At 42.0% G+C, this 26,925-nt stretch overlaps 1 protein-coding gene across 2 annotated transcripts in view; it reads right to left on the bottom strand.

The window, feature by feature from the left end:
* reln (reelin) overlaps positions 1 to 26,925 on the bottom strand; it is a 400,453-nt gene that overhangs the window by 80,318 nt on the left and 293,210 nt on the right. For both annotated transcript variants that reach the window (XM_058387966.1, XM_058387967.1), the window contains exons 23-33: positions 12,411 to 12,548; positions 7,492 to 7,678; positions 7,122 to 7,327; positions 6,835 to 7,006; positions 6,417 to 6,623; positions 5,827 to 6,062; positions 3,903 to 4,060; positions 3,612 to 3,819; positions 3,422 to 3,498; positions 3,168 to 3,326; positions 2,698 to 2,892 (exon numbers count right to left, since the gene is read on the bottom strand). In XM_058387966.1, coding sequence (XP_058243949.1) covers positions 2,698 to 2,892; positions 3,168 to 3,326; positions 3,422 to 3,498; positions 3,612 to 3,819; positions 3,903 to 4,060; positions 5,827 to 6,062; positions 6,417 to 6,623; positions 6,835 to 7,006; positions 7,122 to 7,327; positions 7,492 to 7,678; positions 12,411 to 12,548 — 1,943 coding nt within the window. The remainder of the gene's footprint in view (positions 1 to 2,697; positions 2,893 to 3,167; positions 3,327 to 3,421; positions 3,499 to 3,611; positions 3,820 to 3,902; positions 4,061 to 5,826; positions 6,063 to 6,416; positions 6,624 to 6,834; positions 7,007 to 7,121; positions 7,328 to 7,491; positions 7,679 to 12,410; positions 12,549 to 26,925) is intronic.

The following is a 26,925-nucleotide window of genomic DNA, read 5'->3' as shown; positions in this document are numbered from 1 at the left end:
GGTATAAGTAGAGGGGACTTTTTCGGGGTTTTTCAGACCAACTGCTCTCTTCAGATATGCATGTTGTTGACTGCATGGCTGAATAAAGAAAACCGCTTCTTCTCATCTGTTGACTGAGATCTCTTTTATTTTGGCTAAGTTTTATAGCTTGTGGAGTTCATTTGGAAAGCTAAGAGAAATAGATACAAACAAAAATTCCACCCTGTGATATGTCCACTCGGAGGGGGCTCTGAGTTCCGACAACAACTACAGGTATTTGGGGTACTGGGGGGTAACATAAGCACCAGGGATGCCAGCAGGATTAAGAAGCTAATTCGTAAGGCTGGATCTAGTAGTTTGTTCGTTGAACAAACTGCTCTCCATCATGGACAATCCATCTCACCCAATCCACTCAGCAGAGCTCATTCTCCAAAAGACTCATTCAGATTTGTTGTCACAGAGAACATTACAGTTCATACCATTCACAATAACATTATGCAATTGCGCACCTGTGGGTCCTTTGGCCACATCCCACATTGATGACCGCTTCATTGTGAACAGTGCCCTGCGGAACCAATGATGAACTCCAGGCACATTTAAGGGAGGTGAGAGGCACCCAGGTGTCATGTCAGACCATTTGAAACCATTTACATCAGTGTGGTCTGCATGCTAGATGACCTGCAAGGGTATCAGACCACACCACTAGGCACAGGCGTCATCGTCTTGCATGGGCCATGGAGCATTTATGCTGGACGAGGGACCAGTGGGCCTCAGTGTTGTTCTCTGATGAAAGTCGATTCACAATGAGCAGAAATGATGGCTGCCAACGACGTTGGAGATGTCAAGGAGAGCGCTATGCATCAGCCACTGTTGTTACAGTCTGGGCAGGTGTGTCTACTCAATACAGAACTGCACTACATCTTGTAAATGGTACAGTGACAAGCCAATACTACCTGAATAACATCATTAATCCAGTCATTGTGCCCCTGCATGAACAACATGGGCCTAATTTCATCTTCATGGATGACAATGCTCCAGCTCATCAAGGTTGCATTATTAGGGAAGGGCTGCTGGAGGCTGGGGTACCTCAAATGGAGTGGCCTGCACTTTCTCCAGACCTGAATCCCATAGAAAACCTATGGGATCAGCTGAGTCGCCGTGTAGACGCTCGTAACCCTGCACCCCAGAACTTAAATGACCTAAGGGCCGCCCTTTAAGAAGAGTGGAATGCCATGCCTCAACAGACAATAAGTCAACTCGTGAACAGCTTGAGATGTCATTGTCAAGCTGTAATTGTTGGTCAAGGGGCACATGACAAATCATTGAGACATTGACATTTTTTGTTGTGGTATACTCACCACTGTTGTTGGCTTTTGTTTCAATAAATTGTTTGAGATGAGGAAATCACCATTGCATGCTTCTACTTAAATCCCCTGCCTTCATGATATAATATCACTGTAGCGTGAACTTTGTACATATTCCATAAATTTCACCCAAAAGCCAAATATCCTTAACTTTTTGTAAGTAGTGTATATAGACTAGACTAGAGTCCTGTGAAGAATTTTCCATGTGGATGAAACCACATTCCTCATCATCTCCTATTCAGCAAGTTATACTAGGGATTTCCTGGCTCTGGGGCCACAATCCACTGATCCCATGGCCAGACACAAAACTCTGGTGCTACCCCCAGTTTCTCCAACAATGTTTTAAGCAAGCACTCCATGTCCCATGTCAAATGACTTCAGTGGAAATCCCAAAGACCAAGCATCAAACCACCATTCCGTCTGAGTACAACGACCTCCAGGAGTGTTCAGCAAGGTGGAATTGAGGTCCTTCCGAACATTACTCTCCCTAATAGCCATGAAAGAGTACATTGAGTAGGCCCTGGCAGCAAGATACATCAGACCCTCCACCTCACCTGCCACCACCGAGTTGTTTTTTGTAGAAAAAAAAAGGATGGGGGTCTAAGACCATGCATTGACTAAAGTGGACTGAATGCTGTCATGGTCAGATATCCTTACCCACTGCCACTAGCACCCCCACTCTCAAGCAGCTCCAGGAGGCACAGATTTCTGGAATCTGGACCTGAGGCGAGAGCACACAACCTGATCCGGATATGAGAGTGGGACGAATGGAAGACTCATTCCTGACTTTCTAGGGTTTACTTTTAGGAAATTTGCCATAGTAATAGGGACAGCTTTAGCTACCAGTACAGCATTTTTTATGCATGCCACTCAAGTCCTCTAGCACCACAATGCAATGTCATACTTCTTTTCTTTGTTTTTTTTTTTGTGAAATATATTCATAGCATTAGATGTTAATTTAATTTTGTTTTAAAATCTGCCAATCGTCTTTCACCAGGGATTTCACACAGATAGCATTTTTTCACTGCAGGATAATTATGGTATGCTCATTTATTGTCCCTGTATTATTCTATTCAAGATCAAGATCTGTCCAGGGTGCTCACCAGAAGCAGGTTTCCAAGAAGTACCTCAAAATTCTTTATCCTCTAAAGTCCATGAATGTACCAAGTGTTTTTTTTTTTATTTGTCAAGCTCAAAGTTTGAAAAAGTGTGGATTTATTAACATAATATTAGAATGTTTAAGACTTTTTTAAGAAATTGTCAGATTACATGAATTGGAAAGGAAACATTTTATCTTTCCATGAGGTACATGACTTCAAAATGCAATCAGATTTGGTGGTCAGGCTTGACTTACTGTCTTCTAAATCAGAGCGGAAATTCAGGGCTGTGTCCAAGGACAGACAATCAACTGTCACCTCTCCACCCACTACCCTGAACCAGCTGTGCCTTAAGGGTGATGTGCCATCAAACTTCTCATGAAAGCCAGTCCTGGAGCTATCATTCATACCAATCAGTATATCATCAAGTGCCCACTGGGCTGTGTGTTTTCCTGCAATAAGAGGCAAAAAAACCCCAATAAACAAGACAATATGTATACACACACCCAAGTAACATATACTAGTGTGATCCCATTCTTATCAATTCTGTTCTGCTATGTGCTGTTTTAAGTCTATTTCCCTGTTAGTATTGCACAATGTTGTAGAATTATTTTCCTTATTATAGTCTTATCATGATATTTATGATTAGAATGATGTATGTTATTGTAATAATGTAAATGTATAAGAAAAACATTCTTAATACATCACCAGTGACAGAATGTCTTACCTTTTTCAGGTTGCCACCAGCGGAACACAGTGTAAGGTGCTTTTGCTTGAGAAGGTAGTTCAATGGTCACCAATTGTGGTTCTAGAAATGAGCCAAATTCTAACTCACGCAAGAATTCCCACTGCACCCCATTATTAGTGGAGTACTGCACAATCACCCCTGAAATACATTGCAAAGAAATGTTGAGTGATGTCAGTTAGAAAAGATAAAAATTAAATTAAAATAAAATAAATAAAAATAATAAAAAATAATACCTTCATTCCAAGAGTGAGGCCTAGTGCAGGCTGGGCCCATGTTTCTCCCACCAATCCGAATGTAGAATTGAACAAGTCTACAGCAATAGATCCCCAAACATGTTTATCAAAGAAACAATAATTCAGCAATTGCTGGCATTAACATTTTAGATGGTACTAAAGTAATGTAAGAAATTGCTTTCACACTAACCGAGTGCTGGTGGTGTCCATTGGCACTGTGCGAGCCTCTCGCCGACCAGAACCACCAAAGTAGAGGGCCTTTCCCTCACTGATGGTACCACAACCATCCCCTATCTGAGCCCCCCTAATTCCTTGCCAGAGAGGACTTAACTTTCCTTCAAAGTCCTCAAATAGCTCAGTAGGACTGGGCACAGAGGGCACACAGCTATCCTGTTCCACTAATTAACAAAAGACACAATTTCTATGCCACTGTCTATGTGACATGGAGACAAAACAACTTTACATCAATTGAAATTGGTACCTTCCATTCCCATGTCACAGAAGCATACTCCTGATATGCAGTCCCCATGACCCCCACAATAATTGGGGCAAGGATCAGAGATGTAAACACTGTCTAGGGCAAATGCAGGAGCATCCTGGTGAACACTGCTTTCTTGGATCCAGCGAAAACGAGTCTTACTAAAGAATAGAAAGAGAACAAAATAGATATGGGGTTATATAAGTTCCATATAAAGACAGAAGTCAAACAAAATATTCACATTCACATTTTTCTTTTTAACAGCTAAACAGAAACAATTATTAAGGCCTTTCTGAAATTCCAGAAAATTCAGGCTGTACCCATTCATATTCTCCTCTTCTGTGGACATTTGTTGTTATTACCTCCATTTTGCATTTTTTTTCCCGAATTAGCAGGAAGGGATTCACTGTCAGAGGAAGAAAGAATTCTACTGAGAATTGTTGATGAAAACTCAGATATTGAGTTTGAGATATTGAGTCTGATGAGCAAGATGAAGATGCAGTGTTTGAGGCAGGGGCAGAGACTCAGATAGCTCAGAGGATGTAGTTCAGACAGGGCAAGCAGAGGCAGGAGAATCAGAGTAAGCAGAACCGGTTGCTGATGAATTCTCCAGTATGTATCATACCCAACTGGATTGAAGGTGTTTGTCTTGGCCACACCAAGTGATATGATCTTAGATTTTGTGGTCTACCAAGGCAAGACACCTTCAGAATCACAGCAGGAAAGGGCATTGGGGAAAAAGCTATCCCTCATGTAGCCAAATTAATTCCCAACGGGACCCACTGGTTCTTTGACAGGTTCTTTACAACTGATGACCTCTTAGACACCCTGATGGAGAGGCTGGCAGGAACGGGAACTCTCCTGAAGGACAGGATTACAAAACAGCGCAACACTACCGGGGATCAGACCATCAAAAAGAAAAGAAGGGTGGGCAACTGAGATGGTGGGCAGATGAAGTTCTCCTAAACTTGCTGTTATTAAGTGGTTTGACAGCAACCCAGGGGTAATGGCATCCTCTATCTATGGTTTGAGCCTCAGGACACATGCAGTAGATGGTCTAAGAAAAACAAAAGGTATGTCCAAGTGTCAAGACCATTGGCAATTGCTGAGTACAACAGCAGCCTGGGTGGTTTGGACATGATGGAAGGGATGCTACAATTCAAAAGGATGGCCACTTGCAACTTGGAAATGGACAGTGCATGTAATTTTCCACTTTTTGATCTAGCAATCATTAATGCATGGCTTCAGTATAAGACTGACTGCCTGTTTCTGAGGAAGAAACCACTGAAATTTTTTTAATTCAAATTGCTCTTTGCTGAGCAGTTGATTACTCTAGGCCAAGTAGGAATCTCCAATGAGAGTGAATATGACTACACTTCCCTATGCCATAAGTGGAAACTTCAGTCCAATGCAGCTCTGTGACACAATGTGGCCATCCATCTCTCAGAGATGGTTGATGAAGCACATGTATCAAGGTGTATCAGCAAAACATACATGATGTATACTAAGTGCAAGGTGTTCCTTTGTGTTTCAAAGAAAGAGAATTGCTTTTTGAAATAGCATACTCCATAAATAATAAATACATCAAAGTCCCAACATATATACACCACAAAACAGTGATGTGGTAGATTTAATCTTTCATTGGGATACCTTCTATGGGATTTACTTATTGTCATTATGGTTCCATTTCACATGTACCACGTTCTGATGTACACTGTAGTGGACACATGAAATTTTTAAAATAAAAGCATTTTTCAGAAAAATGTTTTCAGTATACTCATTGCATTCCAAACAAGTGGGGAAGTTAAGAATACAAGTAATTGGGAAATTTTCTTTCTAAGCAGGAGGATATACAGTATAAGGCATTAGGCAGATTTCTATGAATTCTGACATGGATTCATTTTATTCTTTTGTTGATATAATGTACCTTGCGGCCACATTGCGTGGAATTACAACTGTAACTCTTGTCCAGCGTTCATAGTCTCCAGTATTGTAGACAGTAGGCTCTGTAAACTCATGGCCTTTGCCTTTACAGCTTGCTATTCCATTGGAGCCTGGGAAACAGCCTTCTTGGACCAGAGCCCATGTGCGCCCTGCATCATGGGAATACTGGAGCTTTACGGGTGCCGTTGCACTGAACTCTGATTTGCAGCCAATGTTCAACTATAAATAAAGACAACATAAGTAGTATACTTAGAATATGCTGCTTTCAAACATTCAAAGACTTACAAAACATTTCCATACTGCTTAACAAGAATGGTGCTGTGCCAGTTATTTCTTTTTGTTTGGTGTTTTATATTATACAGATCAAGACAAACATGTAACATACTCATAGAAAAAAATGTAAAATCTCAGATTTGTGTGGGATATTTATTTGCAGCTTAGGGAGAGGGTTTGGGGTTGGTGGGTGTTAATGGGAGTGTGTACAGCTGAACAGTAACAAGTTTGGAGTCCTTAACTAGCCAAAGAATCATTTGAATCTTTCTATAGTTAATGGTTTAAATGCACTGAAAGTACCTTGAACTGCAATGTGTAACCAGGTCGGAGGGCTATGTCTCGAGTCATAGCTATTCTATCCCCATCTGATCTTCCAAATACCATGGCTGAAGGTGTGGTTGCACAAAAACTGCCATTTCTTTCCTTGTCCATTCCTTCATTACCCAGCAACAGCCAGACACTCATTTGGTGCAGTGGGTAATCAAAGGCTGGTTTCTCATAAAAGTTCTGAGGACAGAAGTGCACAAAGGATAATCGCTAAGTCAACTCATTTGTGAAAGTCTTAAGCAGTAAAAATAACTTCAGTTTGAGTACATTTTATAGGAACAGCATATGAACAATAACTTAACAATACTCCAGCAGAACTGTATTACCAATATAATATAATTTTCCCTTTAGCTTTCTTTTACCTTATTCTTCCATCTTGTGTTTAGTTTACCTGAGGAAGAGTAGGATTAGCCATTGGAATGACGTGTTTCTCCGTCTCAGAGAGAATGATGACATCATCAATAGCCCATTGGTCATAACCCTCACCCGAATGAAGGGGCTGCCACCAGCGGAACTGCGTACAAGGCGTCTTAGCAGCCAGTGGTAGCTCATAATGGACAAACCTATTGCCACAAAGATTAAGACAGACAAAAAATAATCTACTGCAAAATACCATTAATCTAAGTGAGAGTTAAAATTCTGTCAATTTTTTAAACATTTTAAACACACTCTTCTCACCGAGGCTTGGTGAAGTCAGTGAAGTACAGTTCTGCAATTAGACCCCAGCTAATGCCACCATTGTTACTATACTGTAGAAGCACTCCCTCCTCCCTGCTGTCAGGTTGGTTACACTCCACCCTGTCACCACCCACACGCAAGTAGAATTGCACAAACTCTGCCCATTCTGTGTCCAGATTCAAGCTCACTAGCTGTCTCAGTCCTGCCTGTTCAAAAAACAATGTCAAAACAAAACAATTTTAAAATCAAATTTTAAATGAAATTTTACAGCTACAGTTACCTTTACAGATAACACTATATGTATGTGTATATATATATATATATATATATATATATATATATATATATATATATATATATACATACACACCTTGCTAAAATACAAAGAAGATCCAGATGACACAACACCGCAACCCTGGTCAGGGGTCACCACCTTCCCACCAATAACCTCCTGCCATGTGGTCCTTAGAGCTTCCAGTGACTCAAAGTCTGACAGCAAACTGGAGGAGAGTGTTGAGGTAGGCTGGCATTCTGTACCTGAAAAGCCATCATCACACCTGTGGAGAAATTGTGAAAGAGAGAATGCAAATGAAAATGAGATCAGTTGCATTTAAAAAAGACTTTAAGGGGACTTTCACACTGGCAGTTTACTCTGAAACAAAGCACAGTTTGCATGAAAATTTAGTATTGTCAAAGCTGTCATACAGACCAGTACTGTGCTGCCTTTAGGGGGTAAGAATAATTCAGATTACCTAAGGAGTGGTCTGAATGCACCAGATACTATTCTATCTATTATCTATCTATTCCTATTCTGTATCTATCTGTTTATCTGCCAACTTCCCTGTTAGTCAAGTTATGTGTTCATTCATTTTTTTTCTTCACTTTTTTTTCACATTTTTTCAGCCTTTTCCTCCTTTTTTTCTTGATTGTAAACTAACTGCTCAAACTGGTTTTATCCACCCTGTTGGCTTGTGTGTGCCTGTTCTCGGCCACATTTGAGCCAGACTGAGGTAGAAGACTATGAATCTCTGTGCACAGAGATCCTGGCCCATTGTGGACACTTCCCAGTGAATGATGTGAGGGAGTTTCACCGTTGGAGTTAATGGCCCGGGGATCAATCTCTCCTCCCAAATGGAGGGAGTGGGGTTCATTTTGGAGCTCTGGGGTTGGGGTTTGCCACAGCTGTTGCCAGGGTCCAGGAACCCCCTGCCCACTGCCAGAGAACTAGGACAGCCCAGTGTGCGCCGAGGGTCTCCATGAATGGGCACCAGCAGGACCCGGATAGCTCCAACAAATGTGAGACACCCACACCCAATAACCTATCCCAGGTCTTACAGGAAGAGGTGTTCGGAAGAGAGCAGAAAGGGAATGACCGGCTTAAGCACTGCTGGAGTCAAGTGTTGAAGATCCTGGCTTTGTACTTCCTGGTAAAGAACGGACTACTATACTTCCACATCAATTGATGGATGGCCCCCATGAAGGCAGTACAGATGCCCCTCATCCCGCTGCCAGTGATTGAGATCCTATTTAAGCATGTGGGCATGGATCTTGTTGGCCCACTGCCTAAGTCAGCCAGGATCACGAGTACCTCATGATTGTGGATTATGCTACCAGGTACTCTGAGGTGGTCCCACTTTGGAAGGCCACCTACCACAACATTGCTTAAGAGCTCAACCTGGGGAGTTATCAGGCAGAGGCCAACTACTTACACCTGATGCTTCCTGCAAGTTTCTGGCCCGCTGTCAGAGCCATATACATGGTAGAATGAAATAAGTGGGGCCCATGAACTGCAACAGAAAGGTAAACAATTCCACATCAATTTACTGAAAAGTGCCACAGATCCCCCAGACCATACCATGGTGAAGAGAGGGGCTGATCTAACTTTGTCCCAGAATCAGGACCTGATAGAGCTGGTGGACCAGTATGCTGATGTCTTCTCCTCCAACTCTGGGATAACACACCTGGTTCACCACAATATCAAGACCCCTCTGGGAATGGTGGTCAAACAGCAGGCTTATCGGGTACTGGAGGCCTGACAGTGAGCTATCAAGGAGGAGGTGGAAAGGCTGCTCCAAGACAGCATCATCAAGGAGTCCGCCAGTCCGTGGTCCAACCCTTACATCATCGTCACAAAGCCAGATAGCACCCGGTTGTGGGTCAGCCAGGTGTCCGAACTTGACAGCTACCACCTCTTCCGAATCGATGACCTAGTGGAGAGAATCAGAAAAGCCCAGTTCATCTCCAACTTGGCTGACAACAAAAAACAGGTATGTGCTGTTCTGGGATTGGCAGGCTACTATTGCAGATTTATCCCTAATTTCTCCTCATTAGCTGCCCCCCTCTCAGATCTCAGGAAGAAAAGTCAGACCAGGTTATAAGGCATATAGCTGCCATCTTCTGCTAGCTGCTGATTTTGTTCAACGTTCCAGCACCTGATTCCACTTTTCTGCACCCCAGTTCCTATATTTTTGTGCATAGTTGAATCGCTTAGCCTTATTTCCGTGTTGGACATATGGCTTTTTGGCTGCAGTTGTCGAAGAACATTTCTGGCAGACTTGTGTCTACAATAAATGGGTGAATCTGGATCCCATGTTTTTCTGCCACTTCTTTGCTGATGGCACTGCTGGACATCCGGTCATCCAGCCTTTCTGCAGGTCTTCTGTCCTCCGCCCCATGAGTTGGTGAAGCAACAGTTCAGGTTCTTGGGACATACGCCTATTGCTTGAGTGCAAGGCATAAGTTCTCTCCCTTTTTGTCTGCTTTGGCAGCAGCAACAAAAGCAATCCACTCTCCAAGCAGCACCTTGTGCTGGGTAGTGGTAGCTAGGCCTATGAGGTGTGCTGTGTGGCTTCACCTGTAGGGCTTACAGCTCACTCCACTAGGTGGATCACCTTGTCCGGCACCATAGCTAGCTAGCTAGCTAGTGATTTCACACAGAGCTAACAATGTTAAGGACCATGTACACCCTTTCATGGAAATGGTATTCCCTGCAAAAATGGTTCAGGAACGGTTTTATAAGCAAAACCACAAGTTTGAGGTGTTAACTTGGCCTCCAAATTCCCCAGATCTCAATCAAATCAAGCATCTGTGGGATGTGCTGAACATACAAGTCTGATCCATGGAGGCCCCACCATGCAACTTAGAGGACTTAAAGGACCTGCTGCTAACATCTTGGTGCCAGATACCACAGATAGTATATATACAGCTCTGGGAAAAAAATAAGAGACCACTACAAAATAATCAGTTTCTTATGTCTTTTTTTTCTTACAGGGGCATGTATTGGTGAGATGAACAGTTTTGTTTCACTCCTGACAATATTTCTCCTAAATTCAAAATATATCTATTCTTATTTAGAGTGTATATTTAAAGGAAATGACAACACATCAAAATAACCCAAGATCATGCAATATTTGCAGAGCTTTAACAACTCAAATAAAACAAAATGCGAATAATTTGTAAACAAATTGTGTTAATGCTTTGGCTAAATAACATTAAGAAATCAGTATTTGGTGGAATAACCCCGATTTGCATGCGTTTTGGCATGCTCTCCACCAGTTTTTCACATTGCTGTTGGGTACTCTTTGAAAGTAGGGCATTTACGTAGAAGCATGCAATGGTGACTGCCTCATCTCAAACAATTTATTGAAACAAAAGCCAACAACAGTGGTGGGTATACCACAACAAAAAATGTCAATGTCTCAATAATTTGTCATGTGCCCTTGACCATCAATTACAGCTTGATAACAGCTCATGCTGTTCACGAGTCAACTTGTTGTCTGCTGAGGCATGGCATTCCACTCTTCTTAAAGGGCGGCCCTTAGGTCATTTAAGTTCTGGGGTGCAGGGTTACGAGCGTCTACACGGCGACTCAGCTGATCCCATAGGTTTTCTATGGGATTCAGGTCTGGAGAAAGTGCAGGCCACTCCATTTGAGGTAACCCAGCCTCCAGCAGCCGTTCCCTAATGATGCAATGTCAATGAGCCAGGGCATTGTCATCCATGAAGATGAAATTAGGCCTGTGTTGTTCATGCAGGGGCACAATGACTGGATTAATGATGTTATTCAGGTAGTATTGGCTTGTCACTGTACCATTCACAAGATGTAGGGCAGTTCTGTATTGAGTAGACACACCTTCCCAGACTGTAACAACACCACCACCAAAGGCTCATCTGGTGACAACAGTGGCTGATGCATAATACTCTCCTTGACGTCTCCAACATCATTGGCGGCCATCATTTCTGCTCAACGTGAATTGACTTTCATCAGAGAACATCACTGAGGCCCACTGGTCCCTCGTCCAGTGTAAATACTCCCTGGCCTGGTGGTGTGGTCAGGTACCCTTGCAGGTTGTCTAGCACGCAGACCACATCGATGTAAATGGTTTCAAATGGTCTGACGTGACATTTGGGTGCCTCTCACCTCCCTTAAATGTGCCTGGAGTTGAGTGGCATTCATCATCTGGTTACGCAGGGCACTGTTCACAATTAAGCGGTCATCAACGTGGGATGTGTCCAAAGGATGTCCACTTGCCATTCTGTGACTCTTCCAGTCTCTCTGTATCTCTGTCGCAAACTGCTGATGACACTCTGTGACACTCTAAGCTCAGTGGCCACTTCCCTCTGAGAACATCCTGTTTGAAGCCTCGCAATGGCGAGGTACTGTTGATCAATTGTTAGGTGTCGTCTTTGTCTCATGATGTCAAAATGTGAACAGCATGATGAAGAGGACTGTTTAAATACCAATTCTAATTGAACCAGAAAATTTATTGGTCTATTCATGGATCAAACACCAGTTGTGAATTTTGCTGTTAACCTTTAGGTTTCTCTAACCTTGTTAGAGAACAGCAAGTTATGCAAAAAGTACTGAAACACTGAACAGTTGGACATGAGCATTCAAAAGTGTAGAGAAGGTCAAATTAAGTTCACCTGTAAAGGTTATAGTGCATTTTAGGTGCATCCTGAAATTTCACCCGAAAGCTGAATATCCTTAACTTTTATATAACTCTTAACTCTTATATATATATATATGTGTGTGTGTGTGTGTGTGTGTGTGTGTGTGTGTGTATAATGTGTGTGTGTGAAATGTACAATTGTAATGTACCAGGGTTTATAGATTCAGCTCAGTCTGAAACCATAGAAATGGGAAATGGTATGGGAAACCGGAACAATCACACTCAAGTTACAAACAGCAGCAAACCTACCAGTGTGAAAAACGCTCACAGACCATTTTAACAACTTTTATTGTTTAACAGGTTATATTTAACCTTAAGAAATCATACAAAGACTGACCTGCAGTGACCATGGTCACACCAACCATGTCCATAGCACATTAGTGGACACTGTTGTCCAATGTAGATATTGTCCAAGGCCCACTCATCTTGCTCACCATAGAAGTTTTGTATCCAGCGAAATCGTGTGGCACTAGACCTGAAGCCAAACAAAAAACAATCAATGGCAAATAAAATTGCAATCGCCAAATGCTTTAATTTGTCAGTATTATGGCATTAATTGTTAGTGTAGTGTAGTTTAAATGTTTTTATTTGTTAATGGTTTTTAGCATAGACTATCAGTGTTGATGGTCCATCAGATCCCACATTTTTTGCACGGTGTATTTATTTTATTTTTTTTACTTTAAAATGCCTCATATCAATTGATTTCAGTAATATCTAAAAATGATATCTATTTATTCTAATGTATTACATTCAAATAATTTTATATTTTTTATCTCTTTTATTTTCCTTATCATTCATTTTCAGTCTTATATACTATAATAATTTTAAACATGGGATGTCTCCTGGATGTCTGCTAGGCATTCTGTGTTATAGGTTCTAAGCCCTCCCTTGCCCATAAAAAGTGAACATTAAACAGTACAGTGTCACCACAATTCATGTTTTGATTCATACTCTAATCATTAATAGTATCAACTAATAAATAGTAAGCATTACTAGGCACTAAGTACAAAATGCTAGATAATTACTCTGCAACTGAAAAAAAAATCAGATAAATATTGACAACTGCACATAGAAGAGTCCATTTTTAAAATGATGTTTTTTAAAAAAAAAAAGTAAATATCAGAAATGGAGAGATGAAAGGTTACAGAACTGATGTAACCTGATGAACTTTGTTTGTTTACAAATGACTAGCATGCCAGCAAGACCATAAAATGGCATCTACATCACATTACTCCAGCTTCTTTGTCAAGGATGCACTCTGTATATGTTTGTGTTAACTGTTTGTGTTGTTTGTCTAGACTAGGGAAAAAGAAGATATACAGTTTATAAAAGATTAGAAAAGACAGCTTGAGTCCCAAGTCTGCTGAGGCAACATGCCAACTTAGGTAATGGGTCTCACAGGTCGAGTTAGCAGAGGTGGAACAAGAGATTGGTGATCCCCTTTCTCTTGTCCTCTCTCCTGACTAAAGTCTGTGCTCCCACTGAGGCCCTGTCGGGCCATGTTGGCCTTATGGGGAAGGTCTACAATTCAGCAGGTTAGGCCAGTGCAGTGCTGCACACAGTGGTGGTTTTGCTGGCGTGTCAAGCTGAGCTGCTGGGATACTAAGTTGAAAAGCTTTGCTGTGAGAGGCTCATCAATGAGGTCTAAACTCTGCAAACCCATGTATTTAGCCCTCTGTGCCACAAAGCAGACAGCCCATGCCATCAGCCATGTCATGACTGCATTTGGTTGCCACAGAAAGGTATTCTGACAGAGATAAAAGAAAAGGACTAAACCTTTCTTTTAGATTCATCTTATGTCTCCCAAGGGCTTGTTCTTCCCTTGCAACAGCAAGGAGTTAGGGCAATCAACCAGTAGCCACTGGCCCCAGCCTGGCCTGCTTAGGCAGGAAAAGAAGGCTAGCATTGCAGCCTGAGCCCCCCCGGTAAGATCTGGGTGGCTGGCCAGTGATTAGGGGCAGGTCCACCAGACAAGAGAGGACCTGGGGTCAGTCGTCTCCACCAGATGGGCCAGAAAGGAATCCTAATGCCAAAGGGCTAGGGTTTTCAGAGTTGCCCCTTTAGAACCACCTCCACTGCTGCCTACCCAGCCACCTCTCATGCTTTTGGTTTCAGCCATGACCACCCATGCTCCTCTCCTTATGTGTCTCCAAGCTGCAACTAAAGCAATCCGGTCTCCAAGCAGCACCTTGTGCTAGGCAGAAAACAGGTCTGCATGGTAGGGATGCTTGGTGAGTCACTGCGGAAAACAGTATATTTAGTTTTCGGGAAAGCAGGGTTGGACCCGAGGTCGGTGTGTCACTGCAGAAAACAGTATATTTAGTTTTCAGATGCAGGGTTGGACCCAAGGAAACGTGTTGATGTATTCTTAATATGATATTGTGAACTGTTGTGATATGCCTTTGTGGTGGAGAATGTGTTGTTAATGGAGAAAGAGTTGCTGTCAGTGGCAGAGGTTATAGTGTGTTTGGGAAGTAATTGTGTGAGGAGGTTACTGTTTATTTGGGAATTAGTTAAAAATAGAAGTAGAAGTAGTGGTGTGGATAATTAGATGGTTGTTATGAATACTGTGATAAGCATAAAAGGTGAGGGGAAAAAAATTACAAAAAAAAAGAGGAGAAGGGTAAGTGTTAGGTAAGTACACACACAGACAGACGCGAGGGAGAAGAAGGGAGGGGTTAGGGAGAGTAGCAGCGGTGTGTGTCTGTGGTGCACGAACACAAAGATTGAGTTGAGGTTCGGGGAAAAAAATAAAAAAATAAAAAAATATATATATATATATATGCATATATATGATAGGTGTTGGAGTTATGAGTTGATGCATTTGTGTTGCATTTATTAATAATATAGTAATTTATGAGTTGATATAACTCATAAATTTCAGTTTAGTTTAGTAAATTTAAAGCAATTCGAACAAAAATAAGCTTTATACTTACTCACTATCCTGACAGAAGATAGTTTCCTAGTTTCCTAAGAACTGTGTTAAAAATTAAATAATGTTTACTAAATATCTAAGCTAAACTAAGTCACTGGTACACTCGTTTTGGAGTGAAATCTATCTTTGTTTGATGACTTCAATTTTCCTTACTTAAATTCTACTCGGTATAGAAAGTATTTTCAACAAAACTGAATGCATTGAATAATAATTCAAATTTACTGAAGTAAGCTTAATGTTTTGCTTAATGCTTAATGTTTCTTCCAAACTAGCTGCACCCTTTTAATTGTATTGAATTTTGGCGGGGTGCAACAGTTGTGAGACACAACTGAGGCTTTGATTTGAGTTGTTTTGATGGCAAATAAGTCTTTTTGCTCTTTGTTGTTGGACAGTTATATAGAAATAATCTGCATTTATAGACCACTTGATTCAAACTGTGCATAAAAATTGAAACTTCTGCACTTTTACTTAAGAAAAAAAATCTGTCTTTACAACTTTTACATATAATGTAATTGTCCACCTCTGAGACAAAGAAGGTGAGCCTGTAGTGGAACTATGTTGTGTTGTGTGGAACTAGACCAGTGCAGAGTGATTATTTTTCAGGACTAAAGGCTACTATTACAGTCAACCCAGGCTAGTGCTGGGAAAGAGGTCTGAGAGCAGCATTACTGATTGATAGAATAAATTTGTTTGAAGAACAATCTAGAAAAAACCCAGTTAAGCCACATGTGACTGTAGGAAAAATTTATGTGCAGTTGTCCTGGACACCTCTAAATAGTAGAAGTGAAGCCCATAAGGCTAAACGAGGGTGTGACATGAGTAAAGAAGAGATGCCTACCATGCCCGTAGGGGTAATTATACTAAAGCACAAAGAAGCAGAAAAAGAGATCAAAAAGTATATGAAGAAATGGAATGACCGGACATGTGGGGAGTTGCAGTGGCCACTAGAGGGTACATTTAATAATGAAAGGTGTGAAAGATGAAGGAAAGACTAGAATGGTGGGGAGAGACAAAGAAAGAAAGTAGAGAAAAGACAGACAGAAAGAAAGAAATTGTAGAATGGTTCCAAGTGGAAGGAGAATGTCAGAGAGCACTTAGAAATGAAAGGAAAGAAAAGGCTACAGCCCCACCAGCTGAGAAGCTTGTGGAACAGGAGAAACCACCCCCATACAGAGAAATGCCCGTTATACAGACAGCAGGAATCTATCCTCTCTTATTAAAGGAAGGGCAACCACAGAGAGTAAATTTGGAGATAGTGGAAAGCCAATTTGAGGGCAAAGTAATATATATGCAGAGTAAAGAGGAAGATGGGGAAAAGGGTGCAGCGGCAGTGCAATGCTCGAAGCCAGAGGGGACCGGGAAGGAAGGAAACCTGGAAGGAAGTGAGGAAAGTCTGACGTGAGATTTAGAGTCGTACAGAAGAATGGGGACGGACACTGATATTTGGAAAGAGTATCAGACGAATCTGGAGAAAGGAAGGTACAAAGGAAAGATGGAGTGGCTAGAACAGGAAGGACAAACAAGCACACCCGTACCTGGACATACATGGGAAAGAGGTCTGCCATCAAGAGCAAATAGCAAAGAGAGCAAGACATCAATGAGGAATGACCCAGGTGTATGGGAAGACGGAGGTGGGAAAGCAAGTGCATCTGCCCAATGTGAAAAAGACGAAGAAGTGAAACTCACGCAGGAAGAAGAGTCCCACCCCGCACCTCAGAGGGGAAAACAAGGCAAGCGCAGGGAGAAGGAGGAAGATGAAGTAGAAGAAGAGGAAGAGTATCATATAGCAGGAAAAGTGAGACTAATGCCATCAATGACAGGAAAAAGAGATAGCAAGTTCCGAGAAATAAGTGAACGGATGGAAAGAATGGAAGAAAGAATGGAAGACAGTTGCTTAACAATGGAAGAACTGAAGGAGCGGACACAAACATGTAGTAGAAGAACTGGAAGAAACAAGGAGAAGACTGGAAAAGATGGAAATAGATGCAAAAGAGAATAAAAGTCTGTGTAAGCAAATATTGCAGAAAGTGCATGGACTAGAGCACTCACAAGGTGAGTTGGCCAAACTGAGTCGGATAAGAATGAGAGGAAGTGAAGATGAGCTGGTCCATCTAAAGCGAGAAATAAGGGAGGCACGCTGTAATCTGGAGCAAAGAATGGACAAAGCCAGACAGACAATGAGAGAACTACAAAATCAGATGAGAGGAGAGGAGAAAAGAAGAGCAAAGAAATCAGTGCCGCCTTTGACTATGGAATTGAGATCTACTGCACAGAAACTAGGTGCAGAGGAGGAAGAAGTGGAGGAGAGGCCCCCAGAAGATGATAAGGAAGTGAGGGGTAAGTGAATCAATGAGCATCAGGGGCAGGCATCCCAGATGCCAGTGATAATAAAAGGAAACGAGGTGACCTATGTCCCATGGTCATTCATGGACCTGACGGGATTAATTGGCAGACTGCCATGCATCTGCGAAGGGGCTCAAAAATGGATCACACGGTTTGTGGAGCAAACAATGGGACAAGCACTGGCATTAGGAGATGTCAAGGCAATATTGTCTCAGTCACTGGGTAAGGCCAAGATTATTGAAATTTTTCACAATGTAGACCTGAGAAGAGAGGTAGTGGGACAGAAATATGATCCAAGCCCATTTGGGACCCACCATAATTAAATCTGGTGGTCTCTGAGGAATGCATATCTGACGTGGGCAGATACAGGAAGAGTGGAGAAAATCAAGTTGGAAGAGAATGAGAGTGTAGCAGAATTTGTATTAAAGCTACAAAAGGCATGGAGAGAAGAAATGGGAGGAGCATGGGATGAAACAGCAGCAAGCCAAACCCTGTTTCCACATGATGGTAAAGAAATCTCTTCCAATAGAGGTCCAAGATCCACTGGACACAGTAGTGGGACTGAATACAATGGCTTGGCCCACCTTCAAGGCTAATGTAATTCATTATGAGCTGCACAGATGAAGAGAAAAAGAAGCAAAGAAGGCAGCTGAAAGCCTGGTAATGCAGCTCCACAAGGCTAGCTGAGTGAGCTGGTCCGCACCAAACAAGAAAGTCTGGAAAGAAAGAAGGAGGAGAAAAACATGGCAAAACAGGCAGCAGTGCTGGTGGCACAACCAGCAGCGTCCCCTGTGGCTCAGCCTGCACCTCTGGTGCCACAGCCAGCAGCCATGACACAAACCATGCCAGTGGTCCCAGTGGTCCCACTGCAGCAGATGCAACCTGCTTATTATGTGCCTCCACCAATGGTAATGTACCCCCCCATTTCAACAATACCCACCCCAGAATCGAGGATTGGGTCAGGGATGGGGGCGTGGTCTGGTAGGAGGAGCATTTCAGCAACCTTTGAGAAGAAGAGCTCCAATGAATCAAGGAGGAAGAGGATGTTGGGTATGTCAAGACCCCAGTCACCTGAAACGAGACTGTCCATATGCCTACCAACAGGAAATGACACCCACAAGAGGAGGTTCACAGCAAAATCAAGGATTGCAAGGTCCAGGAAATTGGATGGGACCCTGGATGGGGCCTAATCAACAGCCCCAAGGACCAAACTCGGGAGCAGGCCCTATGGGGCCACCCCTGGGAAACATGTGAAGAGGCCCAGAGAAGCCAGAGGGGAGCTGGTGCAGTGTACCACCTCTCTGCCCCCCCCCCTCAAGAACCCACTGTCTTAGTAATAGTGGGAAAACAAATTCGTTCATCATTCTTAATCGACACGGGTGCAACATTTACAAGTAAAGGTAAAGAAGGCTCAAAGCTCCCCCTCTCCAGTAAAGCAGTAAAAACAGTAGGCTTTCTCAGGGAAAACACAGACTTTATGGTTTACTGAGCCTCAAGAACTGAATATACAAGGGATGACAGTGCAAGCACCATTACTGTTCTCCCCAGAAACTCCAGCAAATCTACTTGGAAGGGATGTGCTCTGTAAGCTAGGAGCTAAAATACATTGTGGGGAAAGAGGAGTAGGGTAGAGCTCCCAGAGCATCTAATTCAACAGTATGTCATGATGGAGACAAAACTAGAACTATGTACAATGGACAAGGTGTATTGGTTGGAATTAAATGACCTGCATAGTGGAATAAGGGACCTGTACGTACAGTGGAAGTCCTGGTTTATCAGAATGCGGCCTGATTGTCAAGAAAGCAGAAAACCATGTCATTGCACGATGATATATGATGAAGTGAATGATAAAATGAAGAATACGAGGCCATGTGGGATGAATGAGTGGCAAGAACACAGTACACTCTGAAGACTATCAACCTAATATTAGGACCTCAGGGGGTAGCTGCGACAGTTCAACTGCGACAGTGGTACCAGATTCCTGATGCTGCTCCTCATGTCTCCCTGCTGATTGGGCGAGGTTTTGAATCAATGGTGAGGGAAGCAAGTCAGGGGATACAGTGGACACAGGTAGGACAGGGAGTCAGTGTGTCCCCAGATAGAAAGTTTCTTAGAATAGAGCAGGTAGCGATAGATGAGGTAAGGCCGCAGACTGTGCTGATAAGTAAGGCTGAAAATATGAGAATGGTGAAGAGCAGGATGAAACAACTGCCCCAATGGGCAGAATAGCAGGAGCTCACAGGGGAATAAAGGGGGGAAGCATTGGCACAAGCACCAGACCAGTTATGGACCAAACATCACACAGATGTAGGGCTGATAAAGTCAGCAGGTCTAGTTAAGATACAGTTTAAACCAGCAGCACGGTTACCATATCAAAAACAGTACCCCTTTGTCAAAGGAGGCAATAGTGGGGATAAAGCCAACAATTGAGGGACTAGCAGAAGCAGGAGTTCTGGTCCCAACAAAAAGTCAGTGCAACACTCCCATTTTTCCGGTCAGAAAACCAAATTCAGACAAATGGAGGCTGGTCCATGATCTGCGATCAGTAAACCATGTGGTGATAGCAGAAAATCCAGTAGTCCCAGATCCACACACTATTTTGTCTAACATTCCAGAAGGAACAAAATAGTACACAGTAATTGATCTGTGCTCAGCATTCTTTAGTGTACCATTGCATCCAGATTCACAGTTTTTGTTTGCTTTTACCTATGGTGGACAGCAATATACATACACAAGATTGCCGCAAGGCTATTGTGAAAGTCCATCAGTTTTCAACCAAGTTCTGGCTCGAGATCTGGCCAATTTGGATGTGTCCAGCACAATATTGCAGTATGTGGATGATCTGTTAATCTGCAGTCAAACCAAAGAGTGCAAGTGCAATGTGTACAAGACTCAGTGCAACTCTGGGGGAAAACGGGCATGAAGTAAATAAAGAAAAGTTGCAATTCTGCCAGCAAAAGGTAGAATACTTAGGTAGAGTGCTCGAAGGCACTACATGAAAAATTTCCCCAGAGCATGTAGAAACAATCCAAAAAGCTCCTAGACCTCAGACCGTCCAGCAAATGCTATCATTCTTGGGTTTGGCTGGTTTTAGCAGACCGTGGATTTGTGATTTTGCTATGAAAATGCAGCCACTTAGAGACATAGTGAAAGCAGCAGACCAGACAAAGTCTAGTGCCACCTTGACATGGACAGAGGAAGCAAAAGCGGCAATTGATATGCTAAAGACTGCCTTGCCATCTGCACCTGCACTGGCATGTCCAGATTATGGTAAGCCGTTCTATTTGTATGTGTCTGAAAGAAGAGGGTTTGCCTCAGCAGTGCTAGCACAGGAACAAGAAGGCATGGGGAAAAGACCAGTAGCATACTTTAGTACAGCGCTCGATAGTATGGAAAAGGGTATGCCACCCTGCTATGGAGGATTAGCAGCAGTGGAATTTGCCAGAAGGCATCATCAATCACAATGGGGCATCCAGTGACCCTGTACACGTCTCATGCCTTGCATGCACTGCTGACTAGTCAAAAATTTGTGATAACTAATGCTCGAAAAACAGCCTATGATGTCATCCTATCAGCCCCTGAACTAACAATTGGGAAATGCTGCACAATAAATCCTGCAGATTGTCCTGATGAGTGTGCTGAAGAGACAGAAAAATACCTAAAAGCTAGGTCAGACTTAGAAGCACAACCACTGCCTGCTGCTCAGTGTATCCTCTTTGTGGATGGATCATGCTATCGTAGTAATGAGGGTAACAAAGCTGGCTATGCAGTAATTCAATATGATGATGAAGCAGGAGTATTTAACACAGTGGTGACTGTGGCAGTGCCACAACCGTGCTCTGCCCAATTGGCAGAAATAAAAGCACTAACAGTGGCGTGCAAACTGGGGACAGGCAAGACATGCACAATATACACTGATTCGGCCTATGCTTATGGAGTGTGTAATGTGTTTGGGCCAATTTGGGCACAGAGAGGTTTCCAGAGCAGATGGGTCAGCTATTGTACATGGACCGGCGATTTCAGAGTTGTTAGGAGCGAAGATGCTCCCTAAAGAATTGGCAATCGTAAAATGTAGAGCTCACAAGTCAGATGGGGAGTGGGTCAGTAGGGGAAATTCAGCAGCTGATGAGGCAGCTATAAAGGCAGCAGTAGGAGACACATGTGTCATGGTAATGATGCAATCGGGAGAGCCAGATGATGACGGGCAGATGCAGGTCACAATAGGTGATGTCAGAGCCTTCCAGGAGTCAGCTTCAGCAGAAGAGAGAGAGTTGTGGAAGAAACGTGGAGCAGTGTTAGATCCTAAGTCTAGGATATGGAGACGTTGTGATGGCATGTTTGTAGCCCCACTAGGTTTTCTTCCAATGTTAATTAAAGAGACACATGGGATGGATCATTGTGATCGCAGGAAAATCATTGAAACAATTTGGAAGGACTGGTGGTCTCCATAATTGGCAAGTATGGTGGACAAATTCCTGCGAACATGAAAGAGAAAATAGCTAAAATCTGTGCGAGCACTAAGCTGAATTGGGTACAAGCATTGATGAAAATGCATTCTCAAACCAACAGAAACACTCATTTGACACCACATGCAATGCTTACGGGGCAACCAATGCCAGTAACAGGGTCAGAATCAAGTCCCTTGCTGATAGACGAGATTGGAGATGGAGTTGAGAACTGATAACAAGTATTCAAAGACTTTGATGTTGTTTGCTTTGTTTGTCTAGTCTGTGCTACTTGTTTTCTGTATGTTCATGTCTGTCTAGGCTGTTTCTATCTTAGGTTAAGTGTTGTGTGCAGAAGTATGGCAAATGTCGATAGTGATGATCCGCAGCACCGCTGGGGACATGTGCTGTGTTGGAGCCAAGTGACAGCAGGTTGACCTACACGTTAAATCCATATCGCTGGTGCCTAGCCTGTCTCATGCTGATGGCGGATACTGAACGTCTGTAGATTACCAGAGACCAGCCATGTACACCCACACACCCATATATGTTGATTGTTTATGTCATATATCACATTTTATGTATGCCTTTATTATGTTTAAATGTTCATTTAATTGATTATGTGAACCTGGTGATATGAACACACTGTCGCACAAATAAGATGTGGGCAGAGTGGGAATTCTCCCTCGCAGTTGGCACCTGAGGGTTTTTCGCCCACTCCTGGTTCACCTTGAGAAGAAGCTTGTGTAATGAATTAATAGGGGGAAGTGATGTGGATGTGAAATAACAGGAAAATAGAGGACAGGTACAATAGATGGAAAATGTTAAAACAGTGTTATAAAAGCGTACCTGATACGTTAGAAATACAAAAGAATCTAATTATGTGGAACTTAGAGTTTTTCATCGTCATAAATGCTGCTGATGTCTACCCGACATAGATAGTGTCCACGTGTAGTGATGAGCCCCCGGTGAAGTGCTGGTAACCTCTCCCAGGAGCTCCAACGGACTGTCCTCGGCACGTAAAGTGCCTGGGTCAGAAGAAACTGAGCCTCATCTATAAGGACATTGCGCATGAAAACCATGTTGTATATTGTCACAGAAGCTGATGTAAATACCATGAGGGATAAGAAAACACAGTAGTAAGACAAGTTGAATGTGAGACTCAAGAATCTCAAAGGGGGGAGTGATGTCGGAGAGCAATTATATACCTAGCTTAGAATTATATACCTAGCTTTGAATTGGCCTAAAAGTAATATACTTAGCTTCAATTTAGCAATATTCTGCCTAAAAGTAGTATCTATCTATCAAAATTATTTACCTATTGATTAAATAGCTGGCTTGCTTTGATTAATACAAGTCTATAACAATCAAGTATAACCTTTATAATAATCATGCAGAACCATTAATATTAGCGTGCTAGTATAATATTCACACTGAGACTGGACATAGAAAAAGAGAAAACATTAGAAGTTACAACTGAGTGAGGTGCATATTGTGTGACTATGTAATCATAAATAAAGCTTTGCAGGCACTAAGAAAAAAGGCAATGAAACGCTTAAAGGCTCAGGGCCCAAGATATGCACTAAGGCAAGGGGAAAACAGTGGGTGGCGAGCCAGGTTACTGTGATATGATAGTGGTGGGCTGTTAGGGCAATGTGATCTAGTCTAAGGTAAACAACAGCATTGGAACGATATGAGACAGCATAATTGCAAGGCTTACTTAAACATAGTAGCGCATTTAACCATCTAACCTGGATCAAGCAGTCAAAATAAAAAATAATAATGTCAAAATAACGTACAAGAAGAGATCAGGGTACTTAAACATTGTTGTGGAAGGCAGCAAGCGAGGCCAAGATGATCTGTGAGGAGTAGTGTGTGCGGACGAAATGACCCATATGTAAGATATAAAATGTGAAATGTTCAATTTCATAAAAAAATATTCAAATTAGAGACAAGTAGGCGCCATAGGGTGCCTGGGGTATAAGTATAGGGGAATTTTTCGTGTTTTTTCAGACCAGCTGCTCTCTTCAGAAATGTATGTTATTGACTGCACAATATCTGCACTATATCTGAATAAAGAAACCTGCTTCTTCTCATCTGCTGACTGAGATCTCTGTAATTTTGGCTCTGTTATTTTTACTTTTATTTAAGTATTTGATCGTTAATTGAGGTCATTGGGTAAGATTATGGACACAATAAAAACTGACACAATCTAAAATTCCACTCTGTGATATGTCCACTCGGAGGGGGCTCTGAGTTCCAACAATCACTTTATTCCATTTTTCAATCTGTTACTTTTTAAAAGTCTCACAAGCATTGGAATATCATATGTAATATCATGTCCTGGTCACTTTATTGTCACTCTTGTTTTTATTTATTTATTTGTTGTTTGTTTGTTTATTTCTGTAGCCACTTAATTCCATTTCTGTCTGTTATCATAGTCACTTTCTTTGGTCAGAAAATAGTACTGTTATTTGTAGTATATATCAGAGGAGTAGTTATACTCCAAATCATTTGCACTTATGTAAATTTAGGGTTTCTATTCTATTCTATTCTATTCTATTCTATTCTATTCTATTCTATTCTATTCTATTCTATAACCCCCAAAAAGTGTGGGAAAACAATGTCTGTGACCTAAAAGGTAAGATGCAAATTAGTAGGAGGTAGAACTAGTCTCCTGTTGTCCCAAAGATAACTTGGCCTGGTTAAAACCTCTGGTGGGCTGGATTAGCCAGAAGGTATTAAAATCTTAAAAGCCTCATGGGTACAATAGTTACCGCATGGCTAAAATATACAGAAACCTAGAAGTGAGTTAAACAAATTGGAAGTGTCCGAATTCTAGTGAGGGCTTAAGGTTGCATCACATCTTTTGATGATTGACTTGAAGTGGATGCTTTCAAACTACTGTGATTTTTTTTCCCTATTAAACTCCCTGTCTATGGATTCCATTCCTTCTGCATCCGCTGTCTCATTACATGGATATTTGATTCTACATGTATCTTTATAAAGTTAAAAAGTTGCATTTTGGACTATTTCGTCACTGTCCATTCCAATTTAAGATAATTTGCATTTGCAAAACATAATATTACATACTCCTCTTTGGTTTGTAGCCAGATAAATGGTGTCATATTATTAAGAACAATCAAATTATATATAAATAAATGTTAAAATTTGCAAACAAGATGGCCACATCACGAGTGCCCCATATTACAAAATATAACCTTACATTAATAAAAGAAAAGTGAGGTGGAACAGTGCAAAGTCTGGCTTGACAAGATGATCATCAATTACTTTCACTTGGACATGCTTCAGGGTGATGACTGTTCCAAGTGGACTGTTGACTGTTCCTAACCCTTTACTGCATGGTGTTGCCATATGGCAACTATTAATTTATCTCCAATTGTTTTGATAGACAATGATACTTTTTTCTATGTAACTAGAAAAAAAGGGGTTTTAACTTTGACAAAAAAACAAAAAAATATCACGTCACATGACTAGGAGGTGCTGTTTGTAACTTTGATTTCTACACAAGGCCAATTCATCCACCTAATGGATACGCTGACATTGGTGCAGATGCTGGCCTCTATTGTACCCTGCAACATACAAGATCTTCTAGGACAACTGATTCTGCAGCATGGATTTTCAAGTACTCTTTGAAAAAAAAGATCCACAGCACAGAAGTCAGACAAAAAGGACGAGGCACACATAATGAGAAGATTAGCACTCATGATGGTGTGAACCTGAGGGCTGTTACATGGTTTGTCAACCACCCTGTCAAACTTCTGAGCACCTTTGTTGGAGCAAACTCTGTGACACGTGCAGAGACAAAAAAACTCTCTGCAATACATATACTGCAGTACTGTTCAGTCTCAAACTCGAATCTGACTAATGTAAGGTGAGAGATTCATTTTTCTAAGAAAAACAAGACATTATGACACTTTCCACCACTGCACATTGTTGCCATATGGCAACAATTTAAAAACTACCCCCCATTTGTCTTCATTGGTGATATTTATATTTGTGATAATTGTATATTTGCTTTCTGATGGAGTAGATTGCACATCCAGACAGTTGAGAGTTCTAGAAAGAACGAAAGCAGACTTGTTTCACTAAAGGAAAGTCTGCATGCCTTAGCAGAGATCATTCACTGTGGGGCAAATGAGCAATAGCAGGCAGCACAGTATATATTTAACGGGCCACCAAGGATAAGGACCGAGAGGAAGCAGGTAAGTTAACACAGTACTTTTAATGATGAGCACACTAAGCAAAAATACAATGAACTAAGTGAAACTGAAACTGGGAAAAAAGGAGCACTAGGCAAGATCACAAAAAAGCAGTCTTATCTGAAGCACAGAAGACGGAAAGCAAAATAAATCTCTTGGGAGATTAACATAGAAGAGGCATCGACAATAAATCCAATCTTGATGTGAGCAGGAAGCACAGTCTCTCAAAAAGCCACAATAATACTCACCATGAGGGTGCTAAATAGTGTTCAGGTAATTGGGTCCAGGTGTCAGTGCTAGAACTCAGGTGACTGGGGGCATGGTTGCATGGCTGGGTTTGGTGCATCCGTGATTCAGGGCCACTAATCGAGAGTGCGAGGCGAAGCAGAAAAAAACGCGCCAAACCGCAGCGGGCCAATCAGGAGCGCCGCTGAACTCTTCACCCTTCAGCAGCAGGGTAGAGTTAAGAGCCAGGCTTCACTGGTCTCACATGGTAAGCTATGCCCCCTACTGGACTAATGCTGAATTAGCGCGCAGATCTCTGGACCGACGCCAATAGACTACTGCCAAACCCCAGCCACCGCCAGCCTCAGTTCCAGCTCCCACAAGGACCATGACCATCGTTGAACTGCAAGATCGCCTTAGTTCCAGTTTCATTTCTGTTCTCTCCTTTTGCTTATCACCTCTTGAGTTCATTAAAGGTCATGGTTAACCTGTTCTCCTGGCTCTGTGTGTGTTGTTCTGTGTCCCTCGCTCATTATGCTACAATCATACTTCCATTTTATGTGAGAAGAATCTGTCACTCTACTCACACATGCCTGCTAATGCAAGTTCTTAGAAATTAACATGATACAGATGTCAGTTGACATTATTCTGAGCAGTCAAGGCACACAAGGGGTATATGGG

This window comes from Hemibagrus wyckioides, linkage group LG04 (assembly GCF_019097595.1).
Source record: "Hemibagrus wyckioides isolate EC202008001 linkage group LG04, SWU_Hwy_1.0, whole genome shotgun sequence".
Lineage (NCBI taxonomy): Eukaryota > Metazoa > Chordata > Actinopteri > Siluriformes > Bagridae > Hemibagrus > Hemibagrus wyckioides.
The sequence above is the reverse complement of the archived record's forward strand: the minus strand, read 5'-3'. Positions and strand labels throughout refer to the sequence as shown.